General features: G+C 37.4%; 2 protein-coding genes across 3 annotated transcripts in view; one reads left to right on the forward strand and one right to left on the reverse strand.

Moving 5' to 3' along the window:
- Positions 1-315: 315 nt before the first annotated feature.
- LOC147390942 (zinc finger protein CONSTANS-LIKE 1-like) lies at positions 316-4624 on the forward strand. Of its 2 annotated transcripts, XM_086459897.1 has the most exons (4): positions 325-552; positions 2384-2884; positions 3805-3957; positions 4235-4624. In XM_086459897.1, exons 1-4 carry the CDS (start codon positions 448-450, stop codon positions 4322-4324), a joined length of 849 nt encoding a protein of 282 aa, XP_086316023.1. In that variant the 5' UTR covers positions 325-447; the 3' UTR covers positions 4325-4624. The 2 variants fall into 2 exon arrangements, with proteins under 2 accessions (XP_086316024.1, XP_086316023.1); XM_086459898.1 differs by lacking the exon at positions 4235-4624 and having other exon boundaries at positions 316-552; positions 3743-3893.
- A 2322-nt stretch (positions 4625-6946) lies between these two features.
- LOC147390943 (Tetratricopeptide repeat (TPR)-like superfamily protein) overlaps positions 6947-19328 on the reverse strand; it is a 28121-nt gene continuing 15739 nt past the window's right edge. Inside the window, 16 exon segments of the mRNA XM_086458212.1 lie at positions 6947-7197; positions 8343-8421; positions 8632-10200; positions 10203-10554; positions 10557-10857; positions 11663-11883; positions 12462-12593; positions 13222-13405; positions 13632-13765; positions 13990-14094; positions 14254-14355; positions 14474-14566; positions 15247-15567; positions 18216-18317; positions 18530-18592; positions 18668-19199. Of these exon segments, the coding sequence (XP_086314338.1) occupies positions 8756-10200; positions 10203-10554; positions 10557-10857; positions 11663-11883; positions 12462-12593; positions 13222-13405; positions 13632-13765; positions 13990-14094; positions 14254-14355; positions 14474-14566; positions 15247-15567; positions 18216-18317; positions 18530-18592; positions 18668-19199 (4087 nt within the window). The 3' untranslated portion in view covers positions 6947-7197; positions 8343-8421; positions 8632-8755.

The following is a 19328-nucleotide window of genomic DNA, read 5'->3' on the forward strand; positions in this document are numbered from 1 at the left end:
ACAATATGGAATCGATTTGAACCACTTTGGGAAGTATTAATTTTTGCGGTTCAAACAAAATTTAACGGTTCAAACCGGACTTGTCACAATCCGAATTATTTCCAAAAATGGGTTCAATAAAGTTAATAAACCATCGTTTAAGACAAAAAAAAAAATAAAAGACATGAAGACAAGCAAATATGTCGCTATTTTTGTCCTTTTTAGAAATTTTATGGAAAAGTGTTTCTCTTCCCATTTCAGCTATACATCGGATGCTTTATGTCCAACGTAGTTTTACCCTATAAATTCCTTTTGACTATTTAAGAAAAACAAATTGCCCAATCAAAGTTCCATTGTTTCTCTGCTACTTCGTCTGCTGTGCTGTACTCTGAAGATTTTAGAGATAGAGAGAGAATCCGCCATTAAAGCTCTACTTTAAGCTCTGGTCTGAGAGAGATAAGGAGAAAAATGTATGCAGAGACAGGTCTTCAATTTCCATACTTCCAGAACTTCTCGCAAGAAATGTATCATCTCGAGGAGTTCTCACGGATCCAGAAAACTAATGCTTCTAGGGTAATTTCCTTTAATTCTCCTTTCTTCGTTCCACATTTCTTTAATATAGATTGATTAGAACTTTTAATTAGTGTTTTCTACTAGCTCAGATGTTTTCGGAAGATTATTGTTACGGTTTCTGTATTTTTTACTTCATCCGACTCTGCATCCTTGTTTTCTCCATTTTGAATTAGAGTTTTTTTTTTGTGTGCATGTTTTCCTATTGTATTTCGTAGCCGGGTTTCGAATTTTCTGATCTGTAAACGGAAATTTCGTTTGATTCAAGCTCTTTTTCTCTCGGGATCTTGAAATTGTTCTTCCTCAGATTTTCCCCTTTTATACCCTCTGTTATTGAAGTTTTTATTTATTTATTTTATATGTTTCCTTTCAGAGTTGTATATGTGATCTTGAGGATTAGCTTTTCCCCTTACCGAGATTAAAGAAGAAAAAAGTGGAGAGAGCAAAGTGAAACTTTTTCTCTTTCTTATCATTTGTTCAGTCTGAGACGACATTTTGGGGATAGAAAAGGAAAACCTTAAGGCCCTATATTGAAGCTTAGGAAAATTTACCTTAAAATTAAGAACTTTGTTATGTTTTAAAGAAAAATTTTCCACACGAAGTCTCTTTTCGTGGAATTTTTTTTTCCAAGCTTACATTATGGGCCTAAATGTTGTCTGAAGAGAAAGTCTTTCCGTTGTTTGGTTGCAAAAGTCTTCTGTTGGGGTCTTCTCCCATTGGGGCATTTTGGCAATTAGATTATTTCCAGAGTGGATCTTTGTAAAGGAGTTTCAATTTATGGGGAAATCAAACATGCTCAATGGCGTATGTTAGTGGATTGCATCTGATATTTAAAAAAAATTACAGAAATACACCTGAGTTGAGTATTCGATTTTTACCAAATAACCCCTTCTAAAGTGGCAGTTTCCCAATTTTATTTCTGTTTTTTTTTTTTGGAAAAGGAGCTAAATGCTATATATTTGAAGAATTATCAAACAAAAAAAAAAAAAAAGAATTTTCTGATGTTTTAGAAAGTGATCAAATAATCTGGTTTCTTTTCTTTTCTTTAGTATTTGAAGATTCATGCCTTATATTTATCTATTAGTTAAAGCAAAGATGCTTTCATGATGCTGCATTAACTCATGCGTTCTTCCATCCAACACCCATTTATCTCTTGGGGCTTATACCAAAAATCACAATGATATGATGTATTCAGACAAATTAAGCTGATTAATTGGATTGGACTGTTTCTTTCTGAGTTTAGTGGGTAGTTCCATGACTTGTAAATTGTGTAAATCTGACTCACTCTGTGAATTAGGTAATTATGGGTTGAACTCTCGTGTTCAATCCATGATTACTGAAGCTCAAATGTTGAACGGGTAAGTTACTGAGCTAACTCTGCTAAAATGTTTTTGCACGATTGTAAATTTCTGTTTATTATTTCTCAGTGATCATGAACTATAAGTAATTTATCTTATGTAACAAGTACCCACCATTTTTAAAACATTGTCTAGTTGGTTATTTATCTCTCTCACACAAATAAACTTACTAAGAGAACAACCAAAATCTCTTCCTATGTTTGCTTCTTTTATTTATATTTTTCTTAATATATTTCTTTTATTCTAAAACATTTTTCTCACTCTTATATTGAAATAACCTTACAACTTACATGTAGTAATGTGGGAATTGATCTGAATGTCCAAATAGGACTATGCTGTTTGTCACGTTTTCAACCAGATTGAAGTTTACCAATGTTTTCAAATCTATTTTATGTGTTGTGTTGCTATTATGTGTGACACATCTTATTCTCCTTCTTGATACCTTATTTGGACATTTTGGCTTTCTTTCTCGATAGAGCAACCTGGTTCAGACCTCCACCATATCTGAATATGACCTGGGAGGTGAAGGAGATCTATTCAAAGCTCCAGAACCCATCATTGAAGAACCACTGATGGACCTTGATCCCATGATAGCAGCCATTTCTATGATTTCTCATGGGGAAAATGTTATCTCGCCACAAACAATGAAGGTTGCAGACATCGAATCGTTTCAAAATGAGCAACTCTTGAGCGAGGTCTTTTATGATTGCAAGAAGGATCTCTTAGCAAAATCTGCCATAGAAGTTGAGATCCCGAATCCTAAGGTTTCTGCTGTCTCTATGGTGGAGGTTCCAGTTGCAAAGAAAGATGGGCTGATTTTGGAGGATCAAATCCAGAAAAGTGTTAGTTGTGGCTGTTTGACCTCTGTGGAATGGATGCATGGTGGTACAACAAGACCGACCTTCCTGGATTTTCAGGGAGTGGACTTTGAAGCTGCTTATGGGATGCGGAGGGCATTCAGTGAGGGAGACATAAAGGTCAGAATTTATTAGTGCACCAACTTATTTTCTTTTCAATAAATGATGATTGGTCCTCTAGGAAATCATTGAACATCTGTTGTCACTGTAGAAAATTCTTAAATTCCGAATAGCCATTGGTGTAAGCACTGTCATATCTCTTCTCTGTCTATGATCTTATGGAATAATGGAAATAGTGATCCTTTCGTAAAAGTTTGATCAAGATATTAACAGTACTTACATATGTAAGGATTGTATAATTGGGTGAATTTTTTTCTTTATGAGATCTTCTAAATATGATGCATTGATGGTAGGCTTGTAAATGGATCGTGGCAATTTAGTACCTATCTGATAAGGATAAACTTCATATATTTAAGCAAATAAATAATATAATTTGTAATATTTTATTGGATCGGCACATGGTCAATCCAGATCCAATCCAGTAAGATATCAAATTGGAACCTTATCGGAATCTAAATCATTGATCCAGACCCGAAGTTATCAGAGCAGAACGGATGAGAGTTCGGGTCTGATTCGATCCATTGAAGCCCTAATTGACAGTGGGTGCCACCTCCCATGCACACCATGTGTGTTATGCTTTTGGTGGTCCGTTCATGTTGTATATCTGATGGGCATGCAAATGTTTCTCATTTTTCCTATTTTGGTTAGGGAAAAGGGACCTCTGTTTTCTGGTATTGTTTTAGGAGCCCTCTTCATTTAAAGGAAACAACGTTTTAATTGTCGAAAAAAGACCATCTTTATTTTTTCTGAATTCTTCTGGTGTATGCTACCTAATTTCAATGGGCTTATAATAGCCATGCAAATTATAAGCATTTTATTAACATTGCAGAAGCAGTATACATACTAAGATTTGTTTAGATGTGTCTGGCCATTTCCACAGGATGTGGGGGTGGGTCATTGATTTTGGGTTTTCCTGACAGACACTCGGCAACGTAAATAGAAATGGCAACCTCATTCATTCTCCCTTTGAGCGACCATTAACCATTGTTAACCATACCAACGAAGAACGCAGACAAAAGCTTTCAAGGTACTGGAAAAAGAAGTCAAAGAGGAATTTTGGCCGTACAATCAAGGTAAATTTCTCTTATTAATCGCCACAATTCCAATAACTTGTTTCCTACTAGAAATTTAGAATAAATCTGACCACCAAAAGGGAGTAGATTCTTTGGGGTTGAAATAATGTCTCATATTCAATCACCACAATCCAATCTGCCACGAGAAAGAAAAAAAAAATGATTTAGTTTGCAAAATAGATGACAATTATGGTCTAGTGTACTCAAAGCCGAGTTAAGGCATATTTCCCTTTCTTATGCTCTACAGAAATACACTTAATAGTGGTTTCTTTTTCAGTATGCTTGCAGGAAAGCTTTGGCAGACAGCCAGCCAAGGGTCCGGGGAAGGTTTGCTAAGACTGAAGAGTCTGAAGTTTCGAAGAAGTAAAGAGTGCAACTTATTCAGGCAGTATGAAGATATAGGTATAGGTAACTCTCAATGATGGTGTGGAAGAAATTCAACTGGGGGTGTAACCCTGGTGTACTGTAGTCTGAGCAGAAGCCTTACCGATCAGCTAGACCCATGAAACCTGGGAATCTTGGCTGTAATAATCTCTGCTGTTGCTCAGTATGGTCCAGTAATGCGTGTAAAGGTTTTTAGAATAAAGGTGCAACTCAGAAATCCTAGGTGTTACTGTTTATGTGTATGATGATGAAATGAAATAACAAGTGTTGGTGTTGCTGAAAATCAAGTTCATATCTCTTTGGGGTCGTGAGACACCATTACGTTTTGCAACCAATGTTTGTTGCCCGTTCTAGTGGTTTTATTCCTCAATGTTTCCAGATGGTGAGGCGTGAGGTAAGGCGCGCTTGATTGGCCAATGCCACAAGACATAAAGCGTAAGCCTCGCATGCATTATATTTTTAAATAAATAAAACAAGTTATAAAATAATTAATATTAAACAATTGTAAAATAAGGATAGCAACCACATATTCCCAATTATCAAATGCACAAAATAATTCGAAGTATTAAATCATTACAACAAATAATAATATAAATATTATTATTTTTATTTAATTTATTTTATATTCAATTTTTTATTTTTTATTTTTTGTTGCTGGAACAGGTATCTCTGAGTATAGGGGGTTGACCATGGTCCATTGCGCTTTTTCTAACCCATGGAACAACGTTATTCATTAAAATTAATCTTTGAGTATCATGTCCCATCTGACACGTTGTCATGTGACACCATTTAAGTAGTCACAGTGCTGCGGGGGAGTATATAAATACTCGAAGTCAGGACCTAGGAGGAGTATATAAATACTCGAAGTCAGGACTTAGGGAGCATGCCCAGTCTCTCCTCAGCTAACCCCGATGGTTATATTCAGTAGTTGAAAGCTTTTACAATAAATAACTATATTATGTTTATTGTAAAAATATAACTAAATATGTTTTTTAAATAACTTCTTTTATATACAATTAAATAATAGCAAAAACTTATTTATAAATGAAATCAACACAATAATTAAATGGTAGCAAAGATAAAATTTATAAGATCTTGCTTAACTAATAAAACAAGTAAAGAAGAAATTAAATAAGAGAAAAATATTTATTTAAAAATAAAAAAATAAAAAATAAATGTGAGACGTAAGCCTCAACCAAAAGGAATATGCTCGCACTAAGCACTAAGGCGTATGCCTTTTGCAAGCTTTTTGGGTTGAGGCGTAAGCCTTAGCTTTTTTATGTCTCAACCTTACACCTATGGTACAGATTCTGATTTGTTGTTATTTTTGTTGTTTTAAAGAAAACAGAAATCAACTATGGTCGTTATTAGAACAAATTCTTTGTTCTAGCAGTTAAAATTAATGACACAGGAGACTCTTATCAAAGCGGTAATCTCATCACTGTTAATCATGGCTTAAAGCAGATAGTTATTAACAGTTTAATGATGGGTTATTACAATTATTTTCATTAATAAAGAAATTATGAACTTGTGTCCCCTACAAATTATTTTAACCCATTTATAAGAGAAACATCTGAAAGATCATGGATGGAGATGGTAAATGCAGATATAAACTCACTTTTAATAACAAAAAGACTCACTAAAAGCTGTAGAACCGAGAAACAATATTTATTTAGCCAACCCCAAATCCTGGTGACTAGACTTTGTTGTTATTGAATTTATAATTAGAAATTTGCAAGTAAAAGAGAAACCAAAATATTTAGCCAACCCCAAATCCTGGTGAAATTTGTAAGTAAAAACGAGAAACCAAAATATTTTGGTGCTGCAGAGAAGTAAAAATGTGCTCTACATGGCAATGAGTGAAGGAGCCCAAGAGCTCACAAAGAGGGAGACAAGGCAATAAGTGTCCAATGTGAGACTAAACTCAACACGCCCTGGCACATGTGAGCCGGACACATGGAGATATGAACTAGGTAGCGTGGAGTAGAGAAAGGCCCATAAATTTGAGAGTCCAACTGAAATCAATTGGCAATGAGTGAAAAGGCCCAGGAGCTTATAAGGAGATGAATAAGGCAATGAATGTCCAATATGGGATTAAACTCAACAATATTCATAATCAAATTAATCATTTTCATTGTTTTATAGGATTCATAAACATCATTGCTTATTCAAGCAATATAAAAAAAAAAAGTTACAAGTTACAACCGAAATACCTAACCATACTGGTTTGGGTTCTCTCTTTGGGATCCAATCTTTCTCACCTGCAAGACCAGTGCCATAGAAATAATAGGGGCACATAATTTTTTTTTCTTTTTCATTAATGATGCTGATTTAGTTTAAACATGCTTGATATTTCATCTTCTCTTCAAGACGCTGGTACAATACACATTTCACATGACCTAATATTGCTACAACTGTCCCAATTACTAGTACAAGAATTAGGGTCAAGCCTGGAAATAAAAGGGCCCTATTTCGAGGTCACAAATTCAACCCCAATTTAACCCATAAAAATGATAATAATAGTAATTATGATGACAGTTTTAGTATCAATATTTCTTGATGAGCACACTCCGGATAGGTATGTTGATCTTTGTAAGAACAAATGAATCAAAATTCAGAAAATCTCAATAGTTGAAATTATTTGTTTCAGCAAGAGTGTTACAATAAAAAAACGACATTGAACATGTATTTAGTCTATTTGGATAACAAAGATAACACATCCTGTTAAAAATCCAAATACAAATTCATACAAAATTAACTCAAATTGATTTCAAGAGTTACCATCCTATGGGATCCAAAAAACTGTTAAACTTATGATACCTCCAACATTCCCTGAAAAAAATTACAGCTATGAACCTGCAGAGCAAAAAAAAGCTAATCAGCCTATATAATATGGAAAGTTCGTATATAGTTGAAAGGTAATGTGCTAAATCTATACAATGAAATTAGCATATAAGAAAGTTTCTACTATCCAATTCCAGACCAAGTATATCCTTGGTGGATGGACCAATTGATGCTTCCAAGACCAAGGGAACCGATAAGCAATGTTGCACTGCTATGGATACTGTGTCAGAGTTAGAGAAGGGTAAGAGTGAATGGGTTTGGGCTTTGGCATTATATTTTACTAGAAGGTGGCACATACAAATGCACATGTATCAAAAGGGCCTATATGTAATTAAAACATTGATTGAAGAGATTTTGAATATTAAATAGTAAAATAGATATTTTTGTAATTTTGATAACTAGCCAACGTGATTCTCTAGGGTCATGCACTGCAATTTTCTTGATTTTTAACCAAAATGAACCTGATCATATTAAGTTTGAATGTAAAGGTGGGGACATTTGTGGGATCCAAAATTTGGTGTCGAACCTCTTCCTATCCACCTTCTCTCATTATAACAGTAAAGAAATAATCTTGAACTGCTGAAATCAAAGTTGTGTTGCAATATATGTCAATCAATTGAGCTATGGATATAAATCCTAAATATTGGTGTTGTCACTGGGAAGCCTGTTTTTAATGAGATCAATAACTTGGGTGAGAGTGGGGTTTGAACCCGGGTCTATGGTATCAACACCCAGACTTTTTTATATAAAAATGATCATAATAAAATAACTATTTTTATATAATAATAAGGAATTAAGGATAGTAATGGATTATGTTGAAATATCTTATGATGCATGAATTATATACCCACACGTAAGAGAAATATGTATTTAATATTATATTTATCCCACATAAAACTTCACTTGGAATGGATAGAAGTCAAAAATATGATAGACACTAATCCTTATCTCGCAATAAGAAAGGATTTTTTTTTTTCTCTTTTAGGGACACTTCCCATAGAAGTGTTCATTTGAACAGTATAGTTGGTCTTCTGTTGCACTTAAAGGTCCAATCACTATCTTCATTTCATGCTTATCTTGAACTTGTTTTCAAATAAAAATATTTGGGAGTCTACATTTAACCCGAAAAGCAAAAAATGGAATGTGATGAATGATACCTGATTTAAACAGAATGCTTTAGCTGTTTCATCAATAGCACCTATGTGTGGAGCAGAGACCGGGTTGCAGCAAAGCTACCTAAGTAATTGGTATTTGATGTCAGCATTAGCTCCAATTAATAAAATGCATCCAGCTACGTTGATATTACATGGTTATAACACCCAATTTCGTAGTTTTCAAGATACCACAAATAGTACTAAAATGAGATACATAATAGCATGTAAAACATTGTCCCCAGAAGGAAAAAAGGATTTGAATTGATGAACTTAAGAAAATACGGTAACTAACCTTCATTCTTTTGGCAAGCTTGGTCAAATCACAAAATGACAAGGTAACATATGATCATGAATGCCAGAAGAACCATATAATCTGGTCTCTCTTCTACTCAATAAATAAATAAATAAATTATCTCCTACTTCTCTGAACCATCCAAAAATTCTTCCGATGGAACATTGGCTGTGCCATCTTCACTTGAAGGGATGTCATCGGTGGGCTTTGAAACTTCGCTCCCTCTGACTACTCTGTTATAAATAACCTTGAATGACTGCGACCCATAAGGCTTATTGAGCAAACTTATTGGCATTCTCAGAGTCTGTTTTCTATTTCTTCTCCCCCTCAACAAAATGTTGAAGCTACCCTCAGCCTCATCCTTTCGAATGCGTCTAAAAAGATGCTTCTCACGACTGCTTTCTGTATTTTCTTTTGGACCTTTACTATAATTTAGTTCATTTCCAGCAGTTTCAACTCTAGAAGACCTTGTGTCACCATTTTCTTGCTTATTTTCCAAGAGGGTTTCACCAACTGTGCTCCCAGTATCTTTCATCACCTCTACCACTGGATTATCGACTTCTTTCTTGACTTCTCCCCCATCTTTAGCCTCTACTGGAAGAGTTGATACAGCACTGATCCCTTCCGAAATACTGGACGGCATGCTTGGTTCCAAAATAGGATCAGCAATGGATTCACTGACAGGTGGCAATACAGAGATATCGACTGGATGGCAGCCAGGCCATATGGTGCAGGGAACAAACTCTGAGGCATTTGGGTTCATATTGCATTGCCAAGCAATTTGATTGGGACTAAAAGGTCCAGTAGTTAAAGGAAAAGAGGTAGTGGGCAATGCTTGGGGTTGAGTATAAGGAGGGTACATAAAGGGTAAAGTGTGGATCATATTCGGGGTTCGAGGTGGTGATGGATATGGGTGGTGAGGAGATGAGCACATAGGATTCATGGTAGGTAGGACAGTGGGTCCCTGGTGAAGAGTCATGTTCATTGGCCACGGAGGGATACTAATGTTCATTGGCATGGGTGGTGGGCCACGTACAATGGCTGGAGATGGGTTGAATGGAGCTGCCGATGCCGATAACTTCTTGTTGGGTATATCTCGCACACCTGAATTTGAATCCAAAGGTTTCTCTTTCAGATCCTTTCCACCTTGCACAGTAACGTTTGAACTATTGTCAGGATCAGTTACACTGCTAGTCAAACCCTTTTCACAGTGCTCTTCTTCGGGAGCATCCGTAGAATTTGCAATACCAGCTGTTTGGTTGCTTCCATTCAACACCTTTTCCACTTGCACAGGCACCATCTCTGAAGGGTTCTCTTCCATTTCATCATTTGGCTGACTTTCTTCTTTCCCCTCAACAACTTCAATATTGTCTTTTACATGCAATACGGAATCTGGAATGCATTCATCCGTCTTCTCTTCCTTATTGCTTTCTATCTCCATTGCCGTGGATACAACATTTTCCTTCTCTTCCTCACCATGTTTTCCAATATCCGACTCCTCATTACCCGTAGTATCATTTTGTGTCTTCCTGACCTGCATCTTAGCAATCGAACCAGGTGGGGCCAGGCAACTTCTTTGTAAGAAGGTGATTTTCCAAGACTAACTATTGAATTGTTAAGTGGAGCTGATGTAGCTTCACTATGGGCAGAGCTAGGGTGAGGTTCAAGTGAAGGATTTGATACCTCACCTCCATTTCTAGAGGTATCCGCTATGTCTGCATTGCTAGACGAAGGCACCGACTTGACCCTGTATGTTACAGCCTTGACTATTTTCTATTTTCCCGATAGCTCCCGTGTGGGGATAGTCCGTGTAGCTTCCAGGCTTCCAGGAGTTACCGTGCGTTTCTTTACCAAGTAATACCGACTGTTCTGATAGGTATTCTTGACTTTTGATTGATCCAGTTCAGTAACCAATCTTTTTTCTGATAACTATAGACCTTTCCAATACTTGCCCGCCTCTGCCTTAGCCGCTGTCCATAAGAACCAGCTGATCTTGGCCTTTGAACAGGTTGCCAACCATCTTCTCCCTCGGCATTTGTTTCTGTTGAGATTTCATTGGCAATGATTGACTTCTCCTTCTCTTGAACTTCTTCTACCATGGTTTGTATAGACTGAACTGGTGGATTGCTGGTTTCACTGTCGTCTTCTTCATTCTTGCTAGGTTCAGAAACCTGTTTCTCTTCATCCGAAACTTCTGTCGCTGAATCTTTTGGAGATCCATCTGATCTTTCTGGGCTGCACTAATGACTCCATCACCTGCAATCTTTCTCTGGTCAACTTTGGAGTTTAGATGGTAAAACAAGAACACCTGTCAATTCTGACGTCATAATCATAATCATAAGTCATTAAGAATTCATATACAAAAACTGTAAGGAAATCACCGTGCTTCAGTCAGTGCGTCTGCACATCTTAGCTTTCAGCAGACTGAGTACATGTGCATATGGATAGGGACCCATCACTCAACTTTCTTGCCTGGGATATCTCCCACACTACGTAAATTGCATTCTTTTAAATGGTAATGGCCAACAGCCTAGGAAAAATCCCTAGATTGGACAATTAGGATCACCCTTGGAAGACCAAACTGGATCTTGGGTTGCAAACCCCTTGTATGAAACATGTACTGAAAGAGGCAGAAGCCACTTCATCTCATTGTCTAGTCTTGACGTGAGTATTTCTTACAAGAAAATTGTGAAGCATGTATTGCTCTCTCATAGTGTGTTTATAATCAGAAAGTACACAAGAATGCGTGAATATTACTTGAAATGCATTCACATGACCTTGATGGAAAATCCACCGCACAAAGTTTAATGGCAATGGAAATAAGGCTAGTAGATAGCATGGTTTAATTTTGGTCAAGAGTCTTTAGAGAGTTTATGGGTGTTTTCTTTGAGGATTTTGTAGGAAGTTGGGAGAGGGTCTGTTGTATTGCATGTGAATAGTCCCTTTGTACTTGTTTTCGCTTGGTCGATCACCTAGACCGACCTTGCTCCTTATTAATGAATCTTTATAATACAAAAAAAAAAAAAAAAACATTGAATGTTGCGTAATGTCAAGGAATGTTTTAGTCAGGATTGTCTTGGTTTTTCTCTCAATCGAAACATTTCCTTGAGATGAGATTTTAAACCTTGATAGAAAATACCTTAGGTGGCCTTTGCTAGCGATGGATGCATCAGGCTTCTTGGTCCCATTTCGAGCTGCTTCTTGTTGTTCAAAAGCCTTAGACTCAAAGTACTCAAGCCAAGCAGCGGCATCCTGCAAAGTTTGATAATGATATTTGAGAGCTACTGATGGATCAGGAAAAAGTAAACCCAGGTATATAACACTGAGCTCTCCCACCCACTTGTGTGCCACCACATGGCACAAGAGCCTATTGGTTCAAACCATTAATTTGATAAGCCTCATGTTAAAAATCATGATAATAGGAATGGGATGATTCTAACCATAGAAACAATATTTACAATAATGGTCCATATAATTCTGTGTTATGGAATGGCTAATACCCCTGGTTCAATCTTACGTCTGTTTAGGAATGTCTCAGCAAAACATTCTGGTTTCGACCGAGACTGGAATGAGACATTGACTGCTAAAACTTGAATGTTTCGGATTACTGTCTCGATTTTTCTATGGACCAAAACATTGAACCGTGCCAGTATCAACAGATCCTCATGGTCTGAGGCCATGGAATCTCTTCAATTTTAGCACTTTAATTGGACAGTCCAGAATAATGATCACGTGTTACATGGAAGGCTACGGGTGAGAAGAATGCCTCCCAAAGAAAGGATTCCTAGACTTAATCAAGTTCTGTTGGATCAGTAGAGCATAAGAGATACCTGAGTACGCAGGTCATCTGGTCCAAGTTTGTCTCGGAGAATTTGCAAGGTTGTCTGCTCATGCTGAACACTTAATGGGTACGCTTCCATCAACGAGAGTGCAATTGCTATCGCATGGTAACTTGCAGCAGTCTGGAGGCCATTGTAAACAGAAACAACTTAACTCTAGATAACATAAAATCTCAGTTTCAAAAAGACTTCAAAATTTACAACAAAAAGTCTTCAGAGAACTGTGTGATTACTACAAATGAACGTGAAAATACATAAAATGGAGTTTCAATTAATAAATTTTGTTGAAAATTAGTATCTCAACCACAAGGGTTGGGTTTTCATAGTACAAAACAATTCACAATGATGGGATATTTAACTTGATTATATAATTGATACTTGTAAATAGTACGACTTCTTCACTGCCCAAAATGTACATCCCCTCAATCTCAACCTTTGAATTGATGGGCCCTACATGGAAGATCTCCTGGTCCAATTCACTTGGTTGGATGACTCTATCTGCTCAGTAGCATTTTTTGGACACCCAAAAAAGAATGCGAGCAAAGGTACAACAAATTTCATTTTCATAAGATCTTTGCGATCATGTAAAATCAGCTGGCTTTGGTCCAAATCCCATGGCATGTACATAAGAGTTCCTACACTATGTTAACAATAATACTTTGGCATTTTCCCATCACTCCATCTTCTAACAGAAACTACATGTATGTGCTCCAAAATAAAATTGGAAATGCTAGCTAAAATGGAAAGGAACCTGAATATGATCTGGACCAAGTAACCTTTGGTTACACTTCAGAGCTTTGTGGAGATATCTAAGGGCAATGTGAACATTTCCTAAGCCTTCCTCCATCATAGCTACATTGATGTATGTAGCAGCGGTATTTGGATGAGATGGGCCGCAGGTGAGGTGTAAAAGATACAATGCACGCTTTACATACCTGATCAACAACAAAAACAAATAGGCATTAGGACTACAATCTCAGTTATAGTGGATATTAAAATTTATCATCTAAATTAGTAGTCTGGAGACTTGGTTTTTAACAATGTAAAAAAACAACAAAGAAAACAATATATTTGAAAAGAGATTCTCAAGTGCCTAACTCAAACTAAATAAAGACCTATGCAAACTGAGAAATTAGTATATGTATAGGGACCGGAACTTACTTCAGAGCCAACTCTGTGTGTTGAAGCCTGTAATAGAACACTGCAAGATCCCCATAACTCTTCATTGTATCTGGATGATCAAGTCCTAGTTCTCTCTCATTGATATCCAAAGCCTTTTGTTGATAAATTGTGGCCTGTGAATAGTGTTACCTTTAGAAGTTAATCCATATCCAGACCATTTACATAATACGAAGGCAAACTTAAATGCCTAAAGGGGGCTATGCACTGTGTTAGAGGAGGAAGCCAAGATACTTAGATGTACTTTCTGCAAGTAATTTGATAGAAGTTTGTGATATGGTAGACTTTGTATAGATCTATTTCATAGAAGATGCATCAGTTAGCAAGAATTAAGATGTACCTGATTAAAGTCCCCAGTGTGATAGAGAACAACAGCCAGGAGGCTGTAGGCTCCCGCAGTCATCCGATGGTAAGGGCCACAGACAGCTACCAGCTTTGCTAAAGCCTGCACTCACCACGTGTAAAACAGGTCAGCATTCTTTACAGTGCCTCATCCCTGCTATTTGAGGTTGGCAATAATAATCCGTTTTCACCATTAAATATCTAGATCATCAATGTTCGAAGATGATTTCTAAAATGGCAGCAATATCACCAAACCCAATACCTTTGTTCCATAGCTGACCGCATCTTCAAGCTTCCCTTTATCTAAAGCTGTCTTTGATGACTCTAAGAGTTGTCGCCCATCTGCAGATGAGCAAGCAACTTGCTGCAAAGAAAAACAAAATTGAAATTTAGTATAAATTATAGACCCATTCAGTCATTTTAAAGGCGAATAAAAAATTTTGTTTGTTATTCAAAAAAATAAGTATTGCAATTGTCATTACCTTATGCACTGGTACTAGGCTAACAATGTCTACTTTCCGGAAAGGGTTTGGAGAATCCATATCAAAATCCCGGGGAGCAAGCTCAATACCCACCTGAGGAAAAGTGAAGCATCAGATTTCAAAGGCTAACTACAGGACCCATGTTCTACAAGCCCTAAACATAATTTATATTTTACCATAAGTTGAAGATCTACCCTTCTCATTAGAAGTTTGTACAAGGAAACTATTACATTTACAAGCTTAGTCAAGTCAGGGCAAGGATGGAAAAAAGCAGTCCTTCTTACTTCCAATGACACATAGCAACTAGGGAGGTTGGGAGCAACCATTCGCTAGGTCCCAACACAGAGATCTTCTAACCCAAAATTACCCAATTACATGAACATATCCATCAAATGATTCAGATCTATCCATGTCTTGGGGACCTTATGATCCAGAAGAATGAAATAGACATACGGATACAATAATCCATGGGAGTAGTACTAGGATTCATGACCTCCTGAGAAGTCCTCATGTTGCCCCCCTCCCAACTTTTTTTTTTTTTTTGAAAAAAGATAATCCATGAGTCATTTATTTTCTTTCATCCCACCCACCCGTACACCAACACCTACAAAACACAGGCAGGGATTATGGTTCTTCCCATTCCTCATATCCTGACTGAAGCATTCTTCTTTCAGAGTGCCAGAGCACTGCACATTTCAATGTAACCTTATACATGCAACAAAGAATACAGCCGATCCTGAAGGTTTTGAAGTTGACCTACTAGAATCAATTACCTTATGGCATAGTCCCCGCAGAACAGCAAATTTCCTCACATCTTGGTAGTTTTGACTGCTTAGTTCCCACTCATATCTCTTCATCATGAATACTTGCAGCCATTTCCACACAAGAACATGCACATTGCAAGAGTGATTGGTTTCTCCATCATCTTCAGGAGCGCCAAGCATCAGGTTCAATGCAGCAGCTATTGACACGGCCATATCCTCAGTATTAACAACAGCTGAAATCACTGCTTGCAGAATGTGCTTGAAAGCTCTTACTATCATCTCATGAACACAGAGAGATTGCACATGTGATAATTTTTCTGATAGCTTCACCTGGTTAAGAAAAGAAATACAGACATCAGTTTTTTTTTTTTTGATAAGTATAATATATTAAAAAAAGGGAGAAGAAAGTACAAGGAGGCCGAGGAGGCCTCTCAAAGAGCTACAAAAAATAAAGTAAAGGTGTCAATGATTACATAAAGAGTTTCATCTAAAAAGAAAGTCATCAAAAGTAACCCCCGCAAAGTCTATGTTCTATTTTGACCAAAGATACAATAAGTCCCAAGATCTCCAAGAATCTGTCGTGAGGGCTTCTCGTCTTATTATTAAATACCCTGTTATTTCTCTCGTTCCACACCCCCCAAGCAATAGCCGAGGGAAGAATAGCCCAAAGGAATCTTTTTCTGGATGAGAAAGCATTGTTGGCCCACTCTTCTAACAACGAGGAGAACTTACAAGGAAAGATCCAATGAGTACGGAATAGACTAAGGAAAGTTGACCAAATTTTATGAGAAAATGAGCAATGAATTAAAACATGGTCTATAGCTTCCCCATCCCTCAAGCAAAGGGGGCAACAATTGGGTGTGATCCATCCCCGAACAATCAAATTATCCAACGTGAGAATCCTCCCAAAGGAAGCCAACCAAACAAAAAAGGAGATTTTTGAAAGAACTGACTTGGACCAAATGATGGACCCTAATATTGTTCTCTCGGCGGAAGGGATGAGCCACTTATAAAAAGAACTGACAGAGAATCTCAAGTCCTTAACCTTCGTCCATTCCCACCTATCCTATTCGCTTTCGTTGAGATGAACCGAATGCAAGAGATCTAGGAAAGATGCCAATCATTAAAGTTTCTCCTGAACCCCAAATCCCAAGTAGAGCTAGAATCATTGCGAATCAAACACTGCTGGATGAGCGGTTCTTTTTCAAAGAACAGGCGTACAAGGACAGAAATTGAGCTACAAGAGACGATGCGCCGCCCCACCTATCCTCCCAAAATCTAATCTTGTCCCCCTTCCCCACTTTGAATCTAATCCCTTTTTCGAACTCTTCACTACCTTTAAGAATCCCCTTCCACACACTACACCCATACGAGCCTTTTGTCTCACCACTATACCAACCTAGCCTCTTTTCCCTACACTTGGCCATAATGACCCTCCTCCACAGGCTACCCCTTTCCTCACCGAACCTCCACAGCCACTTCCCTAAAAGCGCTCTATTAGCTAGTCTGAGGCCCCTAATCCCCAGCCCCCCATTCTTTTTGGGTAAGCAAATAACTTTCCATCTAACCAGGTGATATTTCTTCCTACCATTCTTGTCGTTCCATAAAAAATTCCTCATAAGCCTTTCCAGTCTGCTTTCGACTGACTTAGGAAGCGTGAACAAGGATAGAAAGTAAATTGGGATACTCGTCAATGTGTTTTTTATCAAGGTTACTTTCCTTCCTTTAGACAGATAATTGGCCTTCCATGTGCTTAACCTTTTCTCCAATCTCTCAATCACCCCTTCCTAAATCTTGATACTATTGTAGGGTGCTCCCAATGGTAAGTCTAAATAGGATGTGGGTAAGATATCATGCTGACAGCCCAAAATTGCATGCCATCAAATGGATATCATTCACGTCTCCAACCCCAAAAAGCTTACTTTTCTGCAAGTTGATATGTAACCCAGAAATAGCCTCAAAGCAACTCAATAAAACTCGCAACACCCTCACCTGGTCCCTCGAATGATCCAAGAAAATCAATGTATCATCCGCAAATTGTAAGTGAGAAATCAATAGACCATCATTCACTCTAAACCCCGAAAGGCTACCTAGATTGACTGCCCTCCTAAACAACATATCCAGGGATTCTGCTACAATAAGGAACAAGAATGGAGAAAGTGGGTCCCCTTGCCTCAATCCTCTCGAGCCCCTAAAAAAGCCAACTAGACTCCCATTAACAAGAATCGAATAAGACACCATTATAACACATTTCATGATCAACTGATCCACTTTCCTCCAAAACCCATTCTCCCCATCATGTATTCTAAAAAGTCCCAACTTACATGATCATAAGCCTTTTGCAGATCTATTTTCCCTATCATACCTCTTTCTTATCCTTAATCCTTCAATCGAGAATTTGTCTTCCCCTAATGAAGGCCTCTTGCTCGTCTTTGATAAACTTAGGGAGAACTACTTTCAAACACGAAGCTAGCACTTTGGATATAATTTTGTATACTAAGCTCACCAAGCTAATGGGTCTGAAATCACCTACCTTATCCGCCCCGACTCTCTTGGGGATCAAAGCCACGAAAGTGCTATTAAGGCTATAATCTAGGCATTTCTTATCTTACAACTCTTTGATCACTTTCATGAAGTCTAACGAGACGATTTCCCAATAGTATTTGAGATGGATTGAAATACAGACATCAGTTGAGATGGATTGGACCCAAAGTAGTTTTTTTTTCCTCTTTTAAATAAAACATCAATTTCTTTAGTCTATATCTAGAATTAAACATCACATTGTAGAACTCATGGATCACAAAAAACATTATTTACTAGGTCTGCAACTGAATGAAACAATGTGAAGCTTTTCATTGAAGAAAGAGAGAGAGAGAGAGAGAGAGAATCATGGGAAATACACAAAGAAATGGTTGCATGTATGACATGTACATACATTAAGAGGGAAAGATATCCAAGAGTCAGGATATGGTACTTACAACACGCCCCAGAGAGCGCATCCTCAGACCTCTAGTATGCATGAAATCAGTCAAAGTCCGACCATCAACAGGTGAAAGTTCTAAGGAGCCAAAATCTGCAACCTGTAATGCATGAAGCAGCAGTACCAATAAAAATCAAAGCTGTTATACAGATGCAATATAGAAAAAATTAAAAAAGAAAAGATAGAGAGAGAGAGAGACCACACCAACTTTTACTTACAATACACCAATCCTTTTGAAATTAAGCTGGTGTTTACATATGTAGTGGTGTGCTACTAGCAGTTCTAAAAAAACAGACCAGATTAAGTACTTACCAGCTTCTGAAGAGCAACCTCATTGTAATATTTCTGAGACATCTCAATTAGTTCCTGCAGAGACTGTTGACAACATGTTGGACGTCATTATAGGCTTCTTTATGTAAACAAGGTGACAATAAATCTAGGATAAAATACCTTGCGATGAAGTCCTGTTTCGGATTCTTTTAATCGTGCGAAAGCTGCATCTGACAACATCCTCTTTAGTGCAAGCTCATTATCATTAGCTTTTGTTTCTCCTTGAGATTCGGAAGAGTTTGATTTAGCATTTTCAGTTTCCCCAACAACATCCTCTGTAAGAGACTTTCCATACTCAGATAGAATTATTGGATTGTTCCCATCTGATTTATTCTTCGAGTTCTTAAGGAACTTAAGAGGCTTCCCGAGTCCCTTAACCTTGGTCTCATTCTTAGCCTTCTCAGTAGATGGTTTCTTTTCTTTTTCTGCATTGTTTTGGTCTTGTAAGTGTTGTATCCAACAAGCACCAAGTTCCCATCTCACAAAGATGCCATCGACAGGTTCCTCTTCTTGAAGCTTCACTAGACTCTCTTCCAACAGTCTCTCAACAAAAGCACGGGTTGCGTTGAGCTCTTCACTTTCCAAATTTTGTGAATTGGGGAGTGTTTTATTGTGTTCTGAAGCTGGTCTTTTGTGAAGAAGCAACCTCAAACTGCAACCAACAATGTGTAGTGTGAATTATGAATGAGTTTAAATCCATAGAACAACATTAGAACAGCAGGATGAAGCATATACACGGAACCCCAAAACTAATACTCATTGTCCAATATAAAGCACAATG

This window comes from Akebia trifoliata, chromosome 11 (genome assembly GCF_017979445.1).
Source record: "Akebia trifoliata isolate Shusen 1 chromosome 11, ASM1797944v1, whole genome shotgun sequence".
NCBI classification, from domain to species: domain Eukaryota; kingdom Viridiplantae; phylum Streptophyta; class Magnoliopsida; order Ranunculales; family Lardizabalaceae; genus Akebia; species Akebia trifoliata.